This window comes from Lygodium microphyllum, unplaced genomic scaffold (assembly GCF_053477565.2).
Source record: "Lygodium microphyllum isolate KBCC unplaced genomic scaffold, Lygodium_microphyllum_v1.1.10 scaffold_364, whole genome shotgun sequence".
NCBI lineage: Eukaryota > Viridiplantae > Streptophyta > Polypodiopsida > Schizaeales > Lygodiaceae > Lygodium > Lygodium microphyllum.
This window is the reverse complement of record NW_028229831.1, coordinates 32998-52137: the sequence shown is the minus strand read 5'-3', so window position 1 is coordinate 52137 and position 19140 is coordinate 32998. Positions and strand designations below refer to the sequence as shown.

Here is a 19140-nt window from a genome sequence, read left to right as displayed (position 1 = left end):
TCCTCAGATTTGGTTGTCCAGCTTAGGTTGCAAGCTAGCAATGTTTTGGAAGTAGAAGGAGAAGAAGAGCAAGGAATCCATAACTCTTCATCATTCTCAGATTCGGATTGTCTAGCCTAGGCTATGATGACGATGGAATTGGTCTTTTGGCCCTAGTGGTGTCATCTATCCCTCACAACTCTCTAGTGCTAGAGAGGGAGTGTGAGTGGATAGTGAAGGTGGGGTATGCTAGCCTAATCTATATGCAAGTGTGTGGTGGACCTTGACCATGGCTTTCTACATGCACCAATGAAGATACAAATCCTAGAGCATTGGTATGATTGAGATTGGTATTAGACTTCAGTGTCTTTTCAAGGCACCTTGGTGGTGGCTTACCGCTTGATCACTGACTACTTGGGTATCCATGGTCCTTTCTGATTGTCATTGTTATGATTTCTATGGTGGGTCTTCATCACGATGTATTTCATTTTACTTGTTACTCATGATTTGAGATAGGGTATTAGCATGGTATGGATAATGGGTTGTATGGGCATCTTTGTGGGCACTTAAGAAGGCACATTTGCAAGTTACTGGTGGATCATTTACATGCTGGCTGACATATATTCCTGGCTTCTTTGGCAGCTAGCCAGCTTGCTCACATTATGGCTCCATTTCAGACTATCTATATTCTCCATCTCCTTCTCCATTTACATCATCTTGGCACATTGCATCCTGTTGGAGAGAGGGAGTTTAGGAGCACTCATATGGTTGCCCACACCTTACGTGGATTGTATACACTCTCATGCTTTGTTTTCCCAAGTTCTTTGCCACGAAGTTCATCTCTTCTTGTTCTTCTGTTCAATACACTCTGTATGCAGCAGCGTCATTGTTTTGCTTATGTTGCTCTATATCTGCCTCACATGTGTTCTCTTGGCTTCCAGCACCCCCAAACTTGTGCTGCATCACTTGGGGTGGGTTTGTTGGCTCTTCACACCAATGGGTACTATGAGCTAGAAATTCTCAGTACAGCTTCAATTTACCTGATCATGTGCTTCCTACATGTTAAGATCAAAATGATGCATCTTGCAAGATCGCTGCAAGGATTCTTTGTCCAGCTTGGAAAGAAAGCCCCCTACATGGGGCACTGTACCTTGCCTTAGTGGCTGTTTGTATTTATTGCTCTAAGAGGCTGTGAGAACTCAACCATTATAGCTGCTTTTCTCCTTTTGGAATTTTTATATATTATAATGAATTCTTTCTTCGTATTGACATAGAAAAGTGAGCTGTTATGTCAAATGGAGCTTTGAACATGTTTATTTAAAGAAAGGCAAAACACCATTCAGCTTAACATGGCAGGTACTCAGCTCCATATCTCAAGTTGACACTGGTGGAATAGTTGCGATTGACTTTTTAAAGGACAGCGAATACTTTGTGACTTTGAGCTCAGTTGGTTGGTAGCCCTAGTTGTTGAATCAATCTTTGTTTTCAAAAGTATGGTACATAGAAAACATAAATTGGCTTTTGGTATCCTTCTCTATCTGTCAATAAATAAAAGTCTTTCTCTTTTTTTAACAAAAGTTTCTGCTAACAGGGAAAAACAGGAAACAAAAACTTTCTCTTTGGCATATTAAAACAGCAACTTGCCAATTGATTGCCAGCACCACAATGGTTTCAAAAGATCCTCAGGTAGGTCTTTGTATTTGCAATCCTTGCAGCTAAAATATATATTTCACTTTTATGTTCTCTGAAATCCTAAGTAAACAATTTTCCAGACCTGTTTACATATCAACAAGGATGATCAAGAAGAGTATGTGACAAATGGGAAAGAGACAGTATTTTTCTGGAGAGTTTTGAAGATGCAGGTTGCTCCCTTTGCAATACTGCTAGAATACCTCTACATAAAGAACAATAATGCTGTGCCTTTGCATGTGTTGGTTCATGTGGTTGCAAATAGGCTACCTTGCACATCTCTAACTTGAGCTAAAATTTGTCAAGGAATTTCCTGATGGCTAGGTTGCTTAAGCTCCATTTCTAATTAAGTTTCATTTTCATCTATTTTATCCCAGGAATCAGTAGCCTTTCAACAGTTAGAAATTAAGCGTCAAGAAGCCGTGACTAAGACAAATGAGATACAACGGAACATCTGTGAACTTACTGCCTCTGCTTTCATTCCAAACAGTGATTCTGCCATCACTGCAATGGTGTCTGGAGAAGTAATTGTTTGGCAAGGACTACGGTACCTAGAATATTCTTTTCTTTCTAAAGCTACCATGCGAAATGTTAGATTTGAGTGAATTACTTAGGTCAAGCAGACGCTCAATTTAAGGCACTGCATTTCATGAGCTAAAATGGTGGTAATAAAGCCTAATTGCTTCAGGTTGTTATTAGTGATTATGAAGTGAAGTTTGAAGGCTAACTAATTTTTGGCTATCCAAATGGCCCAAAATGCACCCTGCATAAAAAGAAGGCCTAAGAAGTTTTTCTGTTTCATGTTCCCAACACCAGTATAAATCACCTTTAGGGAGTTTCATTCTTAGCCTCTCATATGCCTCTCATTTGCAATATCACCATTAGTATATTTCTCCTTTGTCATTGTTGTGCCTGATCATTACCAGATAATGTGCCAGGTCATCCAGGCCACTGAGAAAGGCCGTGCAAGTCTCAATAAGTGGGGGTGAGGTTTTACTGGAAAAAGATGTTCCTACTGGTTGGAATGGATGTGGGGGTACAGTATTGAGGCAATTCTCACACAATGAAGCCTGGAGGAGATGTCAGGATGCACCAGTGAGGCAATATTAAAATTTTGTCATCAGACCATTGTATGTTTCAATTGTCCTCAATTCCAGCAGCACTTGTACAGAAATAACATTCCATGCTGTTAACCACCTTCCAGTGATACTGTACAACAAGAACAGAATCTTACCATTACACCTTGCCTGTGACCCAAGCAAACACCCCCCACTTAGCAATAATAGAGTCTGCAGTGCACTGAAACACCATCCTAAGCACTCTCCTCCAGACTTTCTGAGGCCCTAAACATCCCACATGCAATGCTGCTCTGTCTCCTCCTGCTGCCCACATCTAGCACAAGGGAAAGGGTCTCCACCATAGCCAAGCCATGTGCCAATTACCAAACTCATATGTGCTAGTAACCAAAGAAAGAGTGAGATCTTTCTTGGTCTAAGACTGTCCTCCAATCTCCTCCAAAAGTCTGTAAGGAAAGGCTGTGATATACCGTGGGCAGTCCGATTCTGAGCTGCAGCTGGTACCACTCTGGTCTTACTCATCTGTATCTTGCTCCCCAGCCTAGTGGTATATCCAAAGAAGGGCACATCCTCGAGCATCTCTGCAAATGGATCTCTCCATAACCACCCTCCATGGTCCCACTGAAGTTCGTGTAGTGGCCTCTTCTTGTATGCCCAATGTGTCCATTGATCTATCATAAAAGTTTGAGGATTTGGGTCTAAGTTCCAAGTCTTGTCACAATGAGCCACAACTCTTAATCCTTTGTTGAGAGCATCCTATGAACTTTGACTAATCTAGTTCCTTTCAGAAGTCTGCTATCCATCTCTATTGAGACAGTAAACACACACTCTCCGCTGGTGGCTACTGTTGCAAGAAGGATCTCTCCTCTGATGAAGCACCCAATTCATGTCTACAAAGTCTTTGTGTTAGTCCTCCATTCTAGGGGTACGAGGGTACCACCTCTATGATGCTCTCTATTGTGGCTCTTGCCCCCCTAATTCCTTGAAGTCTCTCCTTTTGTATATGAATTGGCAGCTCAAGAAAGACAAACCACTCCCCCATAGTAGAAACTATTTGTGAAGAGAACCTCCCCCAAGATGAGAAGGCCCTCTCTCCACTGGTGTGGCCTCTCACTGTCCTTAGTAGCTGGTTGAAGAGAACCTTCACCAAGATGGGAAAGCCCTCTCTCCATTGGTGTGGTCTCTCGTCATCCTCAGTAGCTGGTTGAAGGGAAGTGGCTGCCTCAACTTCTCTTCAATAGTGGTGTTTGGGTCAATTTGGTGAAGCTTGCATGTATTGATCCCCATGTCCATATAATAGATTCAGCAAATTTGACCTCAAAACTATTCCCGAGCCTTGTAGCTTGTATGTGCTGAAATAGTCAATGTACGCTAGGTTGCCATGGTCCTCCTTGATCAGGAACAATGGTCTTGTAGTAGCTTCTTTCATCATTCCTCTCTTGGAAGGAGGCCCCTCACAATGAGCTTCACCATTAGTGCTCTTCTCTAACTCTTTAGGTCAATAATCCCCAACCCACCCCTAGATCTAGATGGAATGATAACATCTCAAGCTACCTTAGCCCTTGTGGGGCTACCATACCCTCTAGACCGAATGAGATTCGTGATGAGTCTCTTCACCTAGCCAATGCATGATCAGAGAAGGTCCAACAAGAAGTTATGTATCACATAGTGGCTAACAAGACTTGGTTTGCCACTGCCACCCTGCCTGCTAGAGATAGTCTCGCTGTGCTCCAGTATAATAGCTTATGTCTTATCTTGAGTGGTAAGGGTGCCAATTGTTGCTCTAAAGAAACATCAATACCTACATGGCAGCCTAAGTATCTCATTGAAGTGTTGTAGGGGACCCAAGTGAAATCCTTACATAGCTTCCAATCTTGCTGTAGGGGATCCCAGTGAAATCCTCACGTTGAAGTGCTACAGGGAACCCAAGTGAAATCCTCACATAGCTTCCAATCTAGATGCTAAGTGTCACAAATCCAAAATCCATAGGATTTGTGCTAATTGGTAAGAGATCTTGAAGCTCTACAATAGATCTCCATAGTATTGACAGATCCTAAAATTCTCCTCATTCTCATCTAGGTAAGTAGCTATATCATGTGTAAAGTCTACATTCAGTAGCTCCTCAAACTCTAGGATGGGAACTCCAATTCCTTAGATACTTGTAGCTCTATCCCTCAAAAAGGAGCTCATGGTCTTGACAACAAAGAAGAAAAGAAGAGGTGCAAGGGGTCATCCTTGTCTCACTGATCTTTGAATGTTGCATCTAGCATCTCTAGGCCCACCAATAAGGACTTGGCTATAAGTGGATGAGTAGAGAGCCGATACACCTTTTCTCCATTGCTCCGGAAAACCCATCCTTAGCATAGTACCCTCTAGAAACTCCCAATGAACTCTATCATAGGTCTTCTCAAAATCGAGAAGCAAAACAATGAGATTTTGTCTCCTGGATCATGCAAGAGCTGTGGACTCCTACCTAGTGAAAATATTATCTAGGATGCTACGCTTTCGAACAAAACGAGTTTGGGTAGAGGGAATGAGGTTTGGCATCAAGAGAGAGAACTCGAGATTGATCACTTTGGCTAGGATTTTATATGCTATTCCAAGCAAAGTGATCGGTCTCCACTGAGTGATCTCCAATTTGTTTCAATGGCCCTTTGGGATGAGGTGAATCAATCCCTTAGCCTCTTCGACGTAGTGAGAAAGTGTGAGAGATGGAGAGGATCGAAGCTCAGTTGAGAGTGGAGACAGTGTGGAGAGTGAAGCACGACACCCAATGCAGTAGATTGAAAAAGTGTAGAATGAAAGTATAAGGTACAACCCTTAAACCTTAGGGTTATAAGAGGATGTTCACACCCGAAGTGTGTACAACACGATAAGCAAATTGATTAGTCTCCACTGAGTGATCTCCAATTTGTTTCAATGGCCTTTTGGGATGAGGTGAATCAATCCCTTAGCCTCTTCGACGTAGTGAGAAAGTGTGAGAGATGGAGAGGATCGAAAAGCTCAGCTGAGAGTGGAGTAGACAATGTGGAGAGTGAAACACGACACCCAATACAATAGACTGAGAAAATGTAGAATGAAAGTATAAGGTAAAACCCTTAAACCTTAGGGTTGTAAAGAGGGTGTTCATACCTGAAGTGTGTACAACAGGATAAGTGTCCGAAAATGTGTAACATAGGCACATAAAATAAAGAGAATAAATCCGGGGGAAAAAATCTCTCCTACAGAGAGTAAAAAGTGTCTCAGTGTCCTACTGATCCCGGACACTCCTTTGTGAGCGTAGGCATGAGTGAAACCCAACAAACCCCCCTGGAGTGAAGAGTGATCAAAATACAAGGGTCATCCTCCACCAAAAGAGATCAAATTTAAAGCATTGCGAAATACTTCAAATTTATCACGAGGAAGAGCTTTAGTGAAGATATCTACCACATTACTGGTGGGAGGACAATAGACAAGGTTGATATCTCCTGCATGTAGCCTCTCTTTGACAAAGTGATAATGGATCTCAACGTGTTTTGTGTGTGCATGAAACATTGGGTTCCGTGCCACTGGAATGGCACTTTGACTATCAGTGAACAAAGGAGTAGGCTCCGTGACAGATATATCCAAATCAGCTAGCAAGCGTCTAAGCATACAAATTCAATTGTGGTAGTGAAAGCTGCCTTGTATTCAGCTTCACATGACAATGTGGCAACAGTGGACTGTTTCTTGCTAAGGTAAGGTATGCAAGATGAGCCAAGAAAGAAACAATTGTCACTAGTGGAGTGACGTGGATCATAATCACTAGGCCAATCAGAATCACTGCAAGCATGTAAGTGCAGTGGTCCCCCCTTGGCATGAAGCAATCCAAGAGATCTAGTACCTTGCAAGTAATCGAAAATATGCTTGACAGCTTGCCAATGTGACATGCATGGTTGATGCATATATCTACTTAGGGCTGAAACTGCAAACTGTATGTCTGGCCTAGTGTTGCATAGGTAGATAAGGCATCCAACTGTTGGAGCATATGTTTGTATATCAAACAAATCACTTTCATCATGCAATGATAGCTTCAATCCAAGTTCCATTGGTGTACAGATTGGCTTGCAATCCTATAAGCCAAACTTTTCAAGGAGTTTACCAATGTATCTTGATTGTGATAAACCGATACCCCTAGCATCATGTATGAACTGAATGCCCAAGTAATAATGCAAAGGCCCCAAGTCTGACATCTGAAAAGTTTGTTGCAAATTTTGTTTAAATTCTGAATTCTGATCAACATGTGTCCCTGTAAGCAAAAGGTCATCAACATATAGACAAATGATTAGCATGTATCCCCCCTCTTTACATACGTAAAGAGTAGACTCTGATGAGCTGTTTATGAACCCTTGGCTGAGTAAAAAGGCATCAATCTTTGCATACCAAGCTCTAGGAGCTTGTTTCAAGCCATATAAATCCTTTTTCAGCCGGCAAACCTAGTGTTTAGATCCCTTTACTTCAAAGCCAATGGGCTATTGTACATATACGTCTTCATGAAGTTCCCCATGTAAAAATGTAGTCTTTATATCTAGCTGATGTATAGTCCATCCATAATGGGCAGCCAAAGCAACCATAGACCTGATGGTAGTCATGCGGGAGGTAGGAGCAAATGTCTCCTCATAGTCAATGCCTTTCTTCTATGCATAGCCCTTGGCTACAAGCTTGGCCTTATATTTGTCAATGGATCCATCTGCATTCCTTTTCAGCTTGTCGACCCATTTTGTTCCAATGGCTTTCTTCCCAATAGGCAAAGACACTAAATCCTATGTTTGATTCTCAATGATGGAATCAAACTCCGCTTGCATTGCTGCCATTCAATGCACACTATGTTGTGCATCCTCAAAACATTCAGGCTTCTCATCATCAATTGTATTTGCTGCCATAACAAACTCCATGGTATGTGTAGTATCATGTATACGAGCTTGCCTTCTAGTACGACCAGCCATGGGAGCATCCAAATGACTATCTTTCATAGTCTGTAAATACCATCTAGGCATTTGTCTTGCCTCCTGACAGTGCACAAGCTCTTGTTGAATTTCAGATTCAACACTTTGCTGAATATTCAGGTCAGCCATTGACTGATTTTGTGCATTTTCCAATGGAGCAGCTGGCTGAACATTAAGTTCACTTGCTGAAACTCCAGCTGAATCACCAAATGAAATGGGTAGAAGCCCTTCAAATACATCACTGGTAGCCTAATATGTGTCAAAACCAGCAAGGGATAATTATGATTTTTCATTGAAAAGTGCATTCCTACTAACAAATACCTTTTTAGAGAGAGGATCATATAGTCTGTATCCTTTGCTCTCATTGTTGTATCCCACAAAAATGCATTTGACAGCCTTGTTATCCAACTTTTTTCTAAGTACCTTGCGAATGTGTGCATATGCAAGACATCCAAAAGTATGAAAGTGCCCAACGGAAGGTTTCCGACTGTTCTAAGCCTCAAAAGGCATGATATTCTTCAATGCTTTGGTGGGGCATTTGCTCAAAACATGGCAAGCACACATAACGGCTTCCATCCAAAAATTGTGTGGCAAGCTCTTTGCTTTCAGTATACATCTGGCCATCTCCATGAGTGACTGATTTTTCCTCTCTGCAACCCCATTCTGGTGTGGAGTATAAGCAATAGTAAACTTATGAACAATGCCCTTTTGCTTCAAAAAAGAATTCAGCATAGAGGACATATATTCCCCCCCTCGGTCGGAACAAAGAGTCTTCACCCTACAGCTAGATTGGTTCTCAACAAGTGCTACAAAAGCCAAAAATGCATCATACACTTCTGACTTTTTCACTAAAGAATAGAGCCAACAGAAGCGAGTAAAGTCATCAATAAAAGTCACAAAATAGTAACATCCACGCAATGACTTTGTCTGAGTACACTAACTGTAATCTGGCTGTGGCTCTAAAAGCAACATCACGGGAAAAAGAAAACCGATGCATTTTTTCCAAAATATATCTCTCTCATAAGTGCTCAAGAGGTCTCTCCAAGAGAGGTAATCCATTTAGTATTTGGGTACACTATAAAAGCATCAAGCTACCATAGTTTACATGCCCCATGCGAGCATGCCATAACTCTGCCTGTAACATAGTAGGAGTAAGAGTGGATGCTAAATATGTTGACAGGTCAATTGAAAGAGCATTTAGCTCATATAACCTATGGCATAGAGTGCTAGTCAAGTATGTGTTCCTTATCTCGCACCATGCATTTGTCATCATCAAAGGTGACCTGCAGACCACACCATGCTAAAGAAGAAATAAATAACAAATTCTTCTTTATACCTAGCGCAAACAGAGCATCCTGTAGGTGGAGAATAGAGCCATCAATGGCGAGCCATCAATGGCCGTGAGTACAATCTCCCCAATACCTCTAACAAGGTATGTCACATTGAGGGACACTGTATAGACTTGCCAATTGGGGCTGCACCGACAGAAGCAAATAGATCTTTGCGAGATGTGATGTGCCTAGAAGCACCACTGTCAAAAAATCATGTGCAGGCATCCTCAATAGAGCTAAATTCTCTATCAGCCCAAGAAGAGTCATAACTGCATGTATAAAAACAATAGTTCTTTTCTGCAACAAAGGACACTGACTCAATAACAGTGGAAGGAGCATGAGAAACAGACATCCTTGACTCCTTCTCCTTAGCTATGTGCTTTCTACACATAGATTGGTTCTCAATAAGTGCATTTCAAGAGTGAATAGTTGTTACAATCCAACCTGTTCTCCTTGGATACATAGGTAAATAAATCACCTCCTTGATTTGCTATGATAAACAATGCCAAAAAGAGCAAAAGAGCAAATATCATGAAGGACCACAGTGAATAGTTGTTACAATCCAACCCATCCTCCTTCGATGCATAGGTAAATACATCACCTCCTTGATTTTCTATGATAAGCAATGCCAAAAAGAGCAAAAGAGCAATGTCCTAGCTAGACCAACCTGGAAATTTCAAAATTTCCAGAAATTACAATAAATATCTTGCTGCAATTAACAAGTGAGAGGCAAAGGCAGCAGGGCCTAGAGCTGAGATGGTGGAGAATGATCAGGGACCTCAAGCCGTCAGCCCATGCAGAGCCACTATAGCCTCCCACTGCTCCCATGGACGCTCCTTTGGATGCCCAAGCGCCAAAGGTCCCACAACCACCAATAGGGGAAGCACTGCAGATGGATGTGATTCAGCCCATGGAGGCAGCGATACCAGTAGCCTCTCAGGAGCTACAATAGGCTTTAGATACACCACAGTCCCCTAGACCATTGCTCCATTAGGTTGAGCTTCCCAAGCTTAGCCCATCTCAAGTACCCGACACATAGCACGCAAGGGAGGCCGTGATAGCCCAAGACAGTGAGCAGGAGGTAGAGGACTTAGATGCCTACTCTGAGGACTTCCCTCCATTATACCCCGCAGTAGAGATAGCAGAGAGGACACATGATCGGGTATATACTAGGAGGCAACAGAGGTAGGCATGGGCTGTATAGCCATGCCGGTCCGAGAGGTTGAGACACTCCATGAGGATACTCTCATGGAATGTACGAGGCTTCGGAGGTCGTCACTTTAGCAGGGAGCCTCATGTGACAAGATCTGCACAGAGCTCCAGTAGGAGGATCGATTGATTTTCTTATGTTGCAGGAGCACCATCTTTCGGTGGATAGGATATCCCGATGTTGTGGGGAGCTATTGTCAGGTCAGAGTCACACTTACTAGGCAGTTGCTGTAGGTGCTACCGAGATACAAGCTGGAGTATGTATATGTGTTGGGGAAAAGTGGACTCAATCGGTATAGGGCTGGGGTATTCTGATTCCAGGGAGAGTCATGTGGGTCTCGGTGAGAGTGGAGGAGGCACTCATTGGTTTGTTGGCCATTTACACCCCAAATGGCCAACGAGACAGGAGACAGTTTTGGACCACCCTCAGTCAGTCTCTACCATAGGTTGTTCTTTGGATGGTAGGGGGTGACTTTAACATGGTGGAGGCTCTTGAGGACAGGAGAGGCAGATGCACAGAAATCATTAGGGGAGGAGAGCAGGCTGCTTGGGAGAAGTTCTTATTCCAGATTAGAGGCCAGGACCCAAGGTTCACAACAGAGTTTGGTAGGACCACAGGCTCACTTCAGTTCTCCAGGAGAGACAGGGCGATAGGAGCTAGGACTTTCTCCAGGATTGATCGATTTTATGTGGATGACTGGGCTTGTGACAGAGGCGGCCTTATAGGCATCATACCTGGTATGACCCTCTCGGACCACTCACTGATTCAAATACTTCTTCTTGAGAGAGTAGGGGGACCCCATTCTAGTGTCAGGATTCTAGAGCACTTGTTTTATGAGGATGATCTTAGAGAAACAATCACACATTGTTGGAGATCTAGACCCTTCTCAGCTGGACGGGCAGCTAGTGACTTGGATGACAGCCTACAGGAGATGAGTTCCCTCTTCAAAGAGGAGGCCACAAGGAGGAGACAAAGCCTTTTAGAGAAGGAAAGAGCTGCTAGGGCATCATTGGTTGCCTTACAGAAGGAGGAGGAGAGACGGCCAGGATGCAGATGGATAGTTGAGAGGATGAATACTGCCAGGGCAGAGATTGACTCCATGAAGGAAGCTAGGTCAGAGTACATATTTCATGCGAGAGCCTCTTTTGGGACTCAGTCTGGGGACAGGGTTAATAGGGATTTTTTCCGCACCACAGGGCCTAAACACTCTAGACAAGGTATTCGGAGACTCAGGAGAGCTGATGGATCCATTGCACAGGGCCCTCTAGAGGCAAGATAGGTGGCCACACAATACTATACATCCCTACTAGGATCCACCACTAGACCCCCTGGATATGAGAGAGATAGAGAAGCAGTTTGGCAAAGCACGCAGAGGGTGGTTAGTGACAGGATGAGCAGAAATTTGATGGCCCATTTTATAGAGGAGTTGGACTAGATAAATCCTTCTTTGTGAGCTACTGGGATCTTATCAAAAAAGGCCTTCACTCAGCCTTTTAGGAGATTATGGCATCAGGGACTATGCCAGAGAGACTCTTTGAGGGGCTGATTCATCTTATCCCGAAAGGAAGTGGAGATAGATTGGAGATCACACAGTGGAGACCGATCACCTTGCTTGGAACTGCCTATAAGATCCTTGCAAAGGCGATTAGTCTCAGGTTGGCACCATTGATGTCAGATATTATACACCCCACTGAGACAGGATTCGTCTGAGAGCACAACATCTTGGACAACACCTTCACCTTCTGGGAGACCACAGCTTTGGCTAGATCTAGGAGGCAAGACCTTATTGTGCTCCTTCTCGACTTTGAGAAATCATATGATCACGTGGATTGGGAGTTCCAGGAGGGCACAATGCTGAGGATGGGCTTTCCAGAGCAGTGAGTCAAGGGTGTAGCGGCTCTCTATTCTTCATCCATAGATCAGTTAGACAGGGATGTCCACTTGCTCCATTCTTGTTTCTATTTGTAGCAGAGGCCATGAGTTTCTTCTTGAGAGATAGATCTACAGGTGTCAGAGGCATCAGGCTACCCATCCTTGAATTTGCGGGGCTTCTTGATGTGGAGTTTGCTGATGATACAACAGTTTACTTGGATGGGAATGAGGGCAACTTTAGAGCCTTTGTAACAGTCATGGAGACATTTTGCAGAGCATCAGGAGCACTAATTAATTGGCACAAATCCTTGGGATTTTGGATATGCGACACTAGACAGCCAGAGTGGCGACTACATGAGGATTTCACATGGGTTCCCCGTGGGACCGCTGTGAGATATCTCGGATGCCATGTAGGGATTGACATTACCTCAGAGCAGCAGCTAGCACCCCTCCTTTTGAGCATTAGACAGAAGCTTTTGTATTGGAGCTCGGCAAGACTCTCATTGGCAGGAAGAGTAGTGGTTGCCAACCAAGTTCTTCTTGCGATCATGTTGTACATCACTTCTTGTTGGGCATTCTCTAGGTCGTGTATTGGCTAGGTGAAATGCCTCATCAGGTACTTCATTTGGTCAGGAGGAGATGGGAGTCCAACCAAAGCAAAGGTGGCTTGGGATGTCATCATACAGCCTAGATCCAGAAGAGGATTGGGGATCAGACCCAGATAGTCAGAGCAAAGCCTTATTGGTCAAGCTCATTGTCAGGGGTCTGCTTCTAGGTGAGGAGCCCTGGAAGAAACTTCTGATGGGGAGGCTAGAGGACTTGACACCTATACAGGAGGACCATGGCAGCCCACCATTCACTGATTTCAGGAGATCAGCACCAGAGATTTAGGGAGGAGCTTCGAGGTCAAATTTGCAGCTGCCATTATTAGACCTTGGAGATCTGTATCTCTAGGGCTCCACTAGCTCCCCCCGATTACTATTGAAGAGAAGAGGAGATAGCCTCTTCTCTTTAATCATTATTTGAGATCAGAGTCAAGCCACACCATTGGGCAGCGGACACACTTATCATGGGGGAGATTCTCTTTACAGGTCGCTACATTAGTGGGGGAGTGGTTTGCATTTCAGGAGTTACCACACGAGACCCAAAGGCAGAGATTACATGGTCTTAGGGGAGCCAGGGCTATGATTGAGGCTGTGATGGAAGGGGTTCCACCAAATTGGCAAACTGAAACAGCTTCCTCTCAGACTTTGTATTGGTCTTTTCTCTAGAGGGGATATCCTTCTAGCAGTCATTGCATCTAGCAGAGACAGGACATTCACTTTCATAATTGAGGAGGATGGCCGCCTCCAGCGAGAGGACCTTGACCTTACAGCACTCAATGGCTGCTCCAGGCAGGGAATCAAAGTAGTGGCTCACTCTCAAAGAAAATGGCACATAGATCCAGACCCAACCACTTGTCTTATAGATGGATGGAGATATTGGGCATACTAGAGGAGGCCTCTACAGAGACTTCAGTGGGATCCAAGAGAGTGAGTGTGGAGGGATCCCTTCCTTGATAGGCCATCCGACATCCCCTTCTTTGGCAACACTACTAGATCGGGACGGAGGATACAGATGAGTAAGATTAGAGCACAGCCTGCAGCCATCCCTCATCGGCATAGAGAGGGAGTCTTAGATGAGTCCCTATATGACTTTTGGAGGCGGCTACATGACAGCTTCAGGCCTAGGAAGATATCTCTCTTTCTATGGCTTCTAGCCTATATGAATTTAGCAATTGGCACTTGGCTTGGATATGGCAGGGACCCAACGGCTTGCGCGCGATGTGGTGAGCCAGAGGAGACTCAGAGACATTGCCTATGGGATTGTCATGATAGCTTGAGGCCTAGGAAGATATCTCTCTTTCTATGGCTTCTAGCCCATAGGACTTTAGCAATTGGCACTTGGCTTGGATATGGCAGGGACCCAACGGCTTGCACACGATGTGGTGAGCCAGAGGAGACTCAGAGACATTGCCTTTGGGACTGTCCTAGAGCCCAAGAGATTTGGAGGAGAGCTCTTAGGATAGTATTCCATGGTACAGTAGAGTCCATGGTGGCGACATGGGGGCTGCAGCTTGGGTCACAGACAAAGGTCCAGCATGCGGCTATGAGGACACTCAGGGGAGCATTTCTTTTCTCATCATTGGACACCATCTGAGCAGAATTCCTACCCCAGACTACTCACAGACACAGTGGACTCAGGGGCATTGTCACAGATGGGAGCTGATTTCCAGCATCATAGCTTGGTATATATGGGCTGTGAGATGTAGCCGGGTCATTGATCTTCATGATATACCCATTGGGGAGTCTTTTTCGAGGATTTGGACAGAGATAGTCCATACTCTCCGTGGGAGATGGGAGAGGTTGCTGGGCAGCTCGGAGAGGATGAGGAAGAAAAGAGAGGCTTTCTTGAGGATTTGGGATTCAGACACCTTTCACACAACCCCTTAGATGATTTGGCACCTTAGCCCACTAGATTGGTTGTTTACACAACCATTGTATCTATGATGTACTTAGTTACTCTTCACAGAGTTTCTTGCACTTTGTATTACCTTAGGGGGACTTTCTCTGAGGTGTTATTAATAGAATTCTCTTTTCTTGGAAAAAAAAATTGTCTGTAATGCACGCAGTCCAAGGTGCATTCAATGCTCAGGAACATTGTAAAAACAAAAGCCTCAAAATTTCTTGCCTCAAAATGCTAAAAAATAGTCTATTTTAGACTGAAACTACTTTGCATGTACCAATGTCTTCACAAAACCCAAAAGCCCCATAATTCTTAACTTGTTTGCTAAGAAATTTTTGCATCAATTGTGTCCTAGACACGTATCCAGATTACTGTGCCTGCCTGGGCAAAAGCCCCTTTTCTAGAGATAAATTTGGAATTTAAAAAAATATTTATTTTCTTGAAATTTTTTTAAAGCTTCGAAAACTAGTTGAGCTGGTGGCGAGCAGTCTGAGTAGGTGATGGACGAGTGGTAGATTGGTGGTCTGGGCGTCAAAAGTGCAGAGGCGTTGCAGGCCATAGGCGGGTGGCCCTAGTCACTGGGAGGCAGAGCTTTAGGCATAGGCGGGCGGACTGAGGCACAAGGTGGCGCAAGGCAGAGGGCAGAAGAGGAGCGCTGTATAGGCGGGCTACAGGCGCGCGCAGGGGTGGAGCATAGAGGGTCCTAGTGGAGAGCGCTAGTGGCACTGCAGGCAGATGCAGCAGCGTTGGATACAGGCAGAGCGTTAGCGGGTTACAATATTGAGCGCAGGCGGCGCAAGTGACAGGCCAGACGGGCGGCGCAGGTTGTAGAGGGACAGCCTTGATCAAAGGCAGCGGCCCTGTTGGCGGATTAGCTGGCGCAGGGTGGAGCTGCAATGGCACTTTCTAGAGCTGCAGACCTTTGGCTGGTGGGAGCCGGAAACTGATTGTTCTAGCTGAAAGGCTGAGCTGAGCTAAGCTGTACTCTGAGAAGGGACTGAGCTGTATACTGAGCTCTGATACCAAATGTGAGAGATGAAGAGGATCGAAGCTCAGTTGAGAGTGGAGTAGACAGTATGGAGAGTAAAGTACAACACCCAATGCAATAGATTGTGAGGGCTGAAATGATGAATGGGTTGCCTCTTATCCATCCAACCTCCAATCCTCACTAAGAGAACTAAAGAGAGGCACTACCTAGCCAAAAGGAGGATGGGCTAGGACATCCATTTTCTCAAAGAGAATCAAAAGAACCAAGATACAACTTCACAAGAGAGAATATATGTACTAGACACTATATTAGAGTATGAGAGAGAGAGAGATGAGAGGAGAGGGAGATAAGAGGAGAAGAGGTAGAGGAAGCTTGCCATTATGCTACATAATAAAAGAACTCACTCATAGCTTACCTCAAAGAGATGGACTAGCATGAGGGTATTCTAGAGTGCTCTCATGTGCTTGTCATTCTCTTACTTATTGTCATTGTTTACATTTCCATGGGATAGAATGGAAAGTTGATGTGGTGAAAGAGAGAAGAAAATTACATGTAGCTAGCAGTCTGCGCCTTCGTAACTTCAAATCGGTGAAGAATATGAAAAAAGTTTTTTCCGCAACCAGGTCGAAACCGATTGGGCAATACGGGAATTTTCTTGAAAATCGCTTTCCCTTGGGAGTTATTGAGATTATAAAAAACGGCTTCCAAAAGCTGCTTTGATTTGAGTTCCTTATATATATATAAATACATATAAGCATGTGACAGAAGGGGTCTATGCTTGTAAGCTTTTGTATAAGATCCAAATAACATCATGATGTGGACATTGACTTGTGTACTGGGGTGAGGTGTCCTCTAATGATGGTGATAGATTCCAAATCTTAGTGATGCAGGCGGAACCCATGTTTAGCTGCAGGCTAGTCCTTTGAAAAATCTATGCACTCACTTAACTCTTGGGTGTAATCCATTTTCATCTTCACTAAGATAACCATCCTTTTTACCCTTTACATTGACATTCCTCCTAAGAACTTGTTCCCCCCATTTGCTAGAGTTATCATAATCGAGAAGCAATGTAGCATACCTAGTGCTTGAAGAGTAAACCCAAAGTGATATGGTAAGGCTCTTGATAGGGGTTTTGGCCAAATTTTGTGGTAAAAATCCAGTTTGTAAAAAACCCAATGCGATATGGTAAGGCTCTTGATAGGGGTTTTGGCCAAATTTTATGGTAAAAATCCAGTTTGTGGTGTCCTCTAATGATGGTGATAGATTCCAAATCTTAGTGATGCAGGCGGAACCCATGTTTAGTTGCAGGCTAGTCCTTTGAAAAATCTATGCACTCACTCAACTCCTGGGTGTAATCCATTTCCATCTTCACTAAGATAACCATCCCTTTTACCCTTTACATTGATATCCCTCCTAAGAACTTGTTCCCCCCATTTGCTAGAGTTATCATAATCGAGAAGCAATGTAGCATACCTAGTGCTTGAAGAGTAAAACCAAAGTGATATGGTAAGGCTCTTGATAGGGGTTTTGGCCAAATTTTGTGGTAAAAATCCGGTTTGTAAAAAACCCGGATCAATTGAAAAAGTGTAGAATGAAAGTAGAAGGTACAACCCTTAAATCTTAGGGTTATAAGAGGATGTTTACACCTGAAGTTTGTGCAACACGATAAGTGCTCAAAAAGTGTAACATAGGCACATAAATAAAGATAATAAATCCAGGGGAAAAAACCTCTTGTACAGAGAGTAAAAAGTGCCCTAGTGTCCTACTGATCACCAACACTTCTCTGTGAGCGTAGGCATGAGTGAAACCCAATAGAAAGAAATTTGTTCAAACTTCATCGTATCCCATACCTATGTTTAGAAAGAAGCCCTTATGAAGTGGCTTTCTTTATAGTATCTTTTTTGGCTTTGGCTGTATGCATCGTCTTGGCCACCCATCTGCATCTTGACTCCATCCTTTGAAGTGCTTCCAATGAGGTTTAGGAGCTCTCTTTTTTTTTTTCGTAAAAGGTAATTGTATTAATTACGAAAAAAAGATACAAGTTTACATGATTACATGATTATAAAATACATGAGGGCTCGAGGCCAACGTGTGTAAAATCCCAGTACTGAGCCACGAAAAAGTTACACAAATCATGGCAAAGACCCAGAGGAAATTGCCATATGCCAAGGAAGCAAGTCCTCCCGAGGGAGCAAGTCCGCGTGCCGAATGAGATCTATCTGCCAATGAGGTTTAGGAGCTCTCTCTCTCTCTCTCTCTCTCTCTCTTTCTCGTAAAAGGTAATTGTATTAATTACGAAAAAGGTCTCTCTCTCTCTCTCTCTCTCTCTCTTTCTTGTAAAAGGTAATTGTATTAATTACGAAAAAGGTCTCTCTCTCTCTCTCTCTCTCAATGTACCCAGCCTATATACCACCTTGTACCTACCCAATTAGTTTTTCATAGCATTAGATGGTAGCTTTATTGGGACTTGGAAAGTTTTCCAAAAATTTTGTATGTAACACTTTGGTCTCATAGGCCACCTTGGCCTTTCATAGACGTTAATATAACTTTCTTTCTTTATTTCTCTCTCTCTCTCTCTCTCTCTCAAAGACCTCTCTTGCTCCTAGCCTTCTTAAGAAAGGAGCTGACTAGGGCATTGGTTATGAGGAGACATTTGCTCCTCCATCTCGTATGATTACAATTAGGTGTGTTATTGCAATGGCTGCAAATTATAGTCGGAGGGTATATTAGTTGGACATCAAGATGGCATTCTTGAATGGTGACCTACATGAGGATGTTTATGTGTGACAACCTCTAGGGTTTGTGGTGAAAGGCAAAGAGCACATGGTTTGCAAGTTGCATAAAGCTCTTTATGGTTTAAAACAAGCTCCTTATGTATGGTATGCTAAGATTGATGCTTGTTTAGCCAGCATTGGGTTCACAAATAGTCCAACTATACCCATTCTCTACACTATGAATGAAGGGGGAAACCTGTTGGTTATCATTCTATATGGAGATATGATATGCTGCTCATTGGACCAAGAGAGTATAATATTGCAGGTTTCAAAGCTGAACTGAACTAATTTTGCTATGTCTTATTTACCTTTGCAACACACGTCCTGACATATAGTGTGCAGTATCTCACGTGAGCATGTTTATGCGCAGCCCCAAACAGTACATTGGCAAGTTGTCAAGTGGATCTTGAGATATTTGCAAGGCACTCAATCATATGCTTTATTATTTCTCCTGGGGGGGGGGGGGGGGGCAGGGGGGACTTGCACTTACAGGCTCACAACACTTGGGATTGGATTGCTGATTCAGACACTAACTACTAGTGGACACTGTTTCTTTTTGGCCCGTTCATGAATTTCATGGCTAAGTAAGAAACAACCTACAGTGGCTACCTCATCTTGTGAGGTTGAGTACAGGGCAGCATTCACTGCAACAGTGGAATGCCTATGGCTGCATAGATTGTTGGTTGATCTATAGATTTCCTTGGAGTATCTTACACCCATCTTTTTTACAGTCAGAGTGCTATTGCATTGGC

General features: G+C 43.6%; 1 protein-coding gene across 1 annotated transcript in view; it reads left to right on the top strand.

The window, feature by feature from the left end:
* The first annotated feature begins 1312 nt into the window (after positions 1–1312).
* LOC148008113 (cilia- and flagella-associated protein 251-like) overlaps positions 1313–19140 on the top strand; it is a 41387-nt gene continuing 23559 nt past the window's right edge. Inside the window, exons 1-4 of the mRNA XM_087674477.1 lie at positions 1313–1429; positions 1571–1665; positions 1752–1841; positions 2046–2215. Of these exons, the coding sequence (XP_087530603.1) occupies positions 1645–1665; positions 1752–1841; positions 2046–2215 (281 nt within the window). The 5' untranslated portion in view covers positions 1313–1429; positions 1571–1644. The remainder of the gene's footprint in view (positions 1430–1570; positions 1666–1751; positions 1842–2045; positions 2216–19140) is intronic.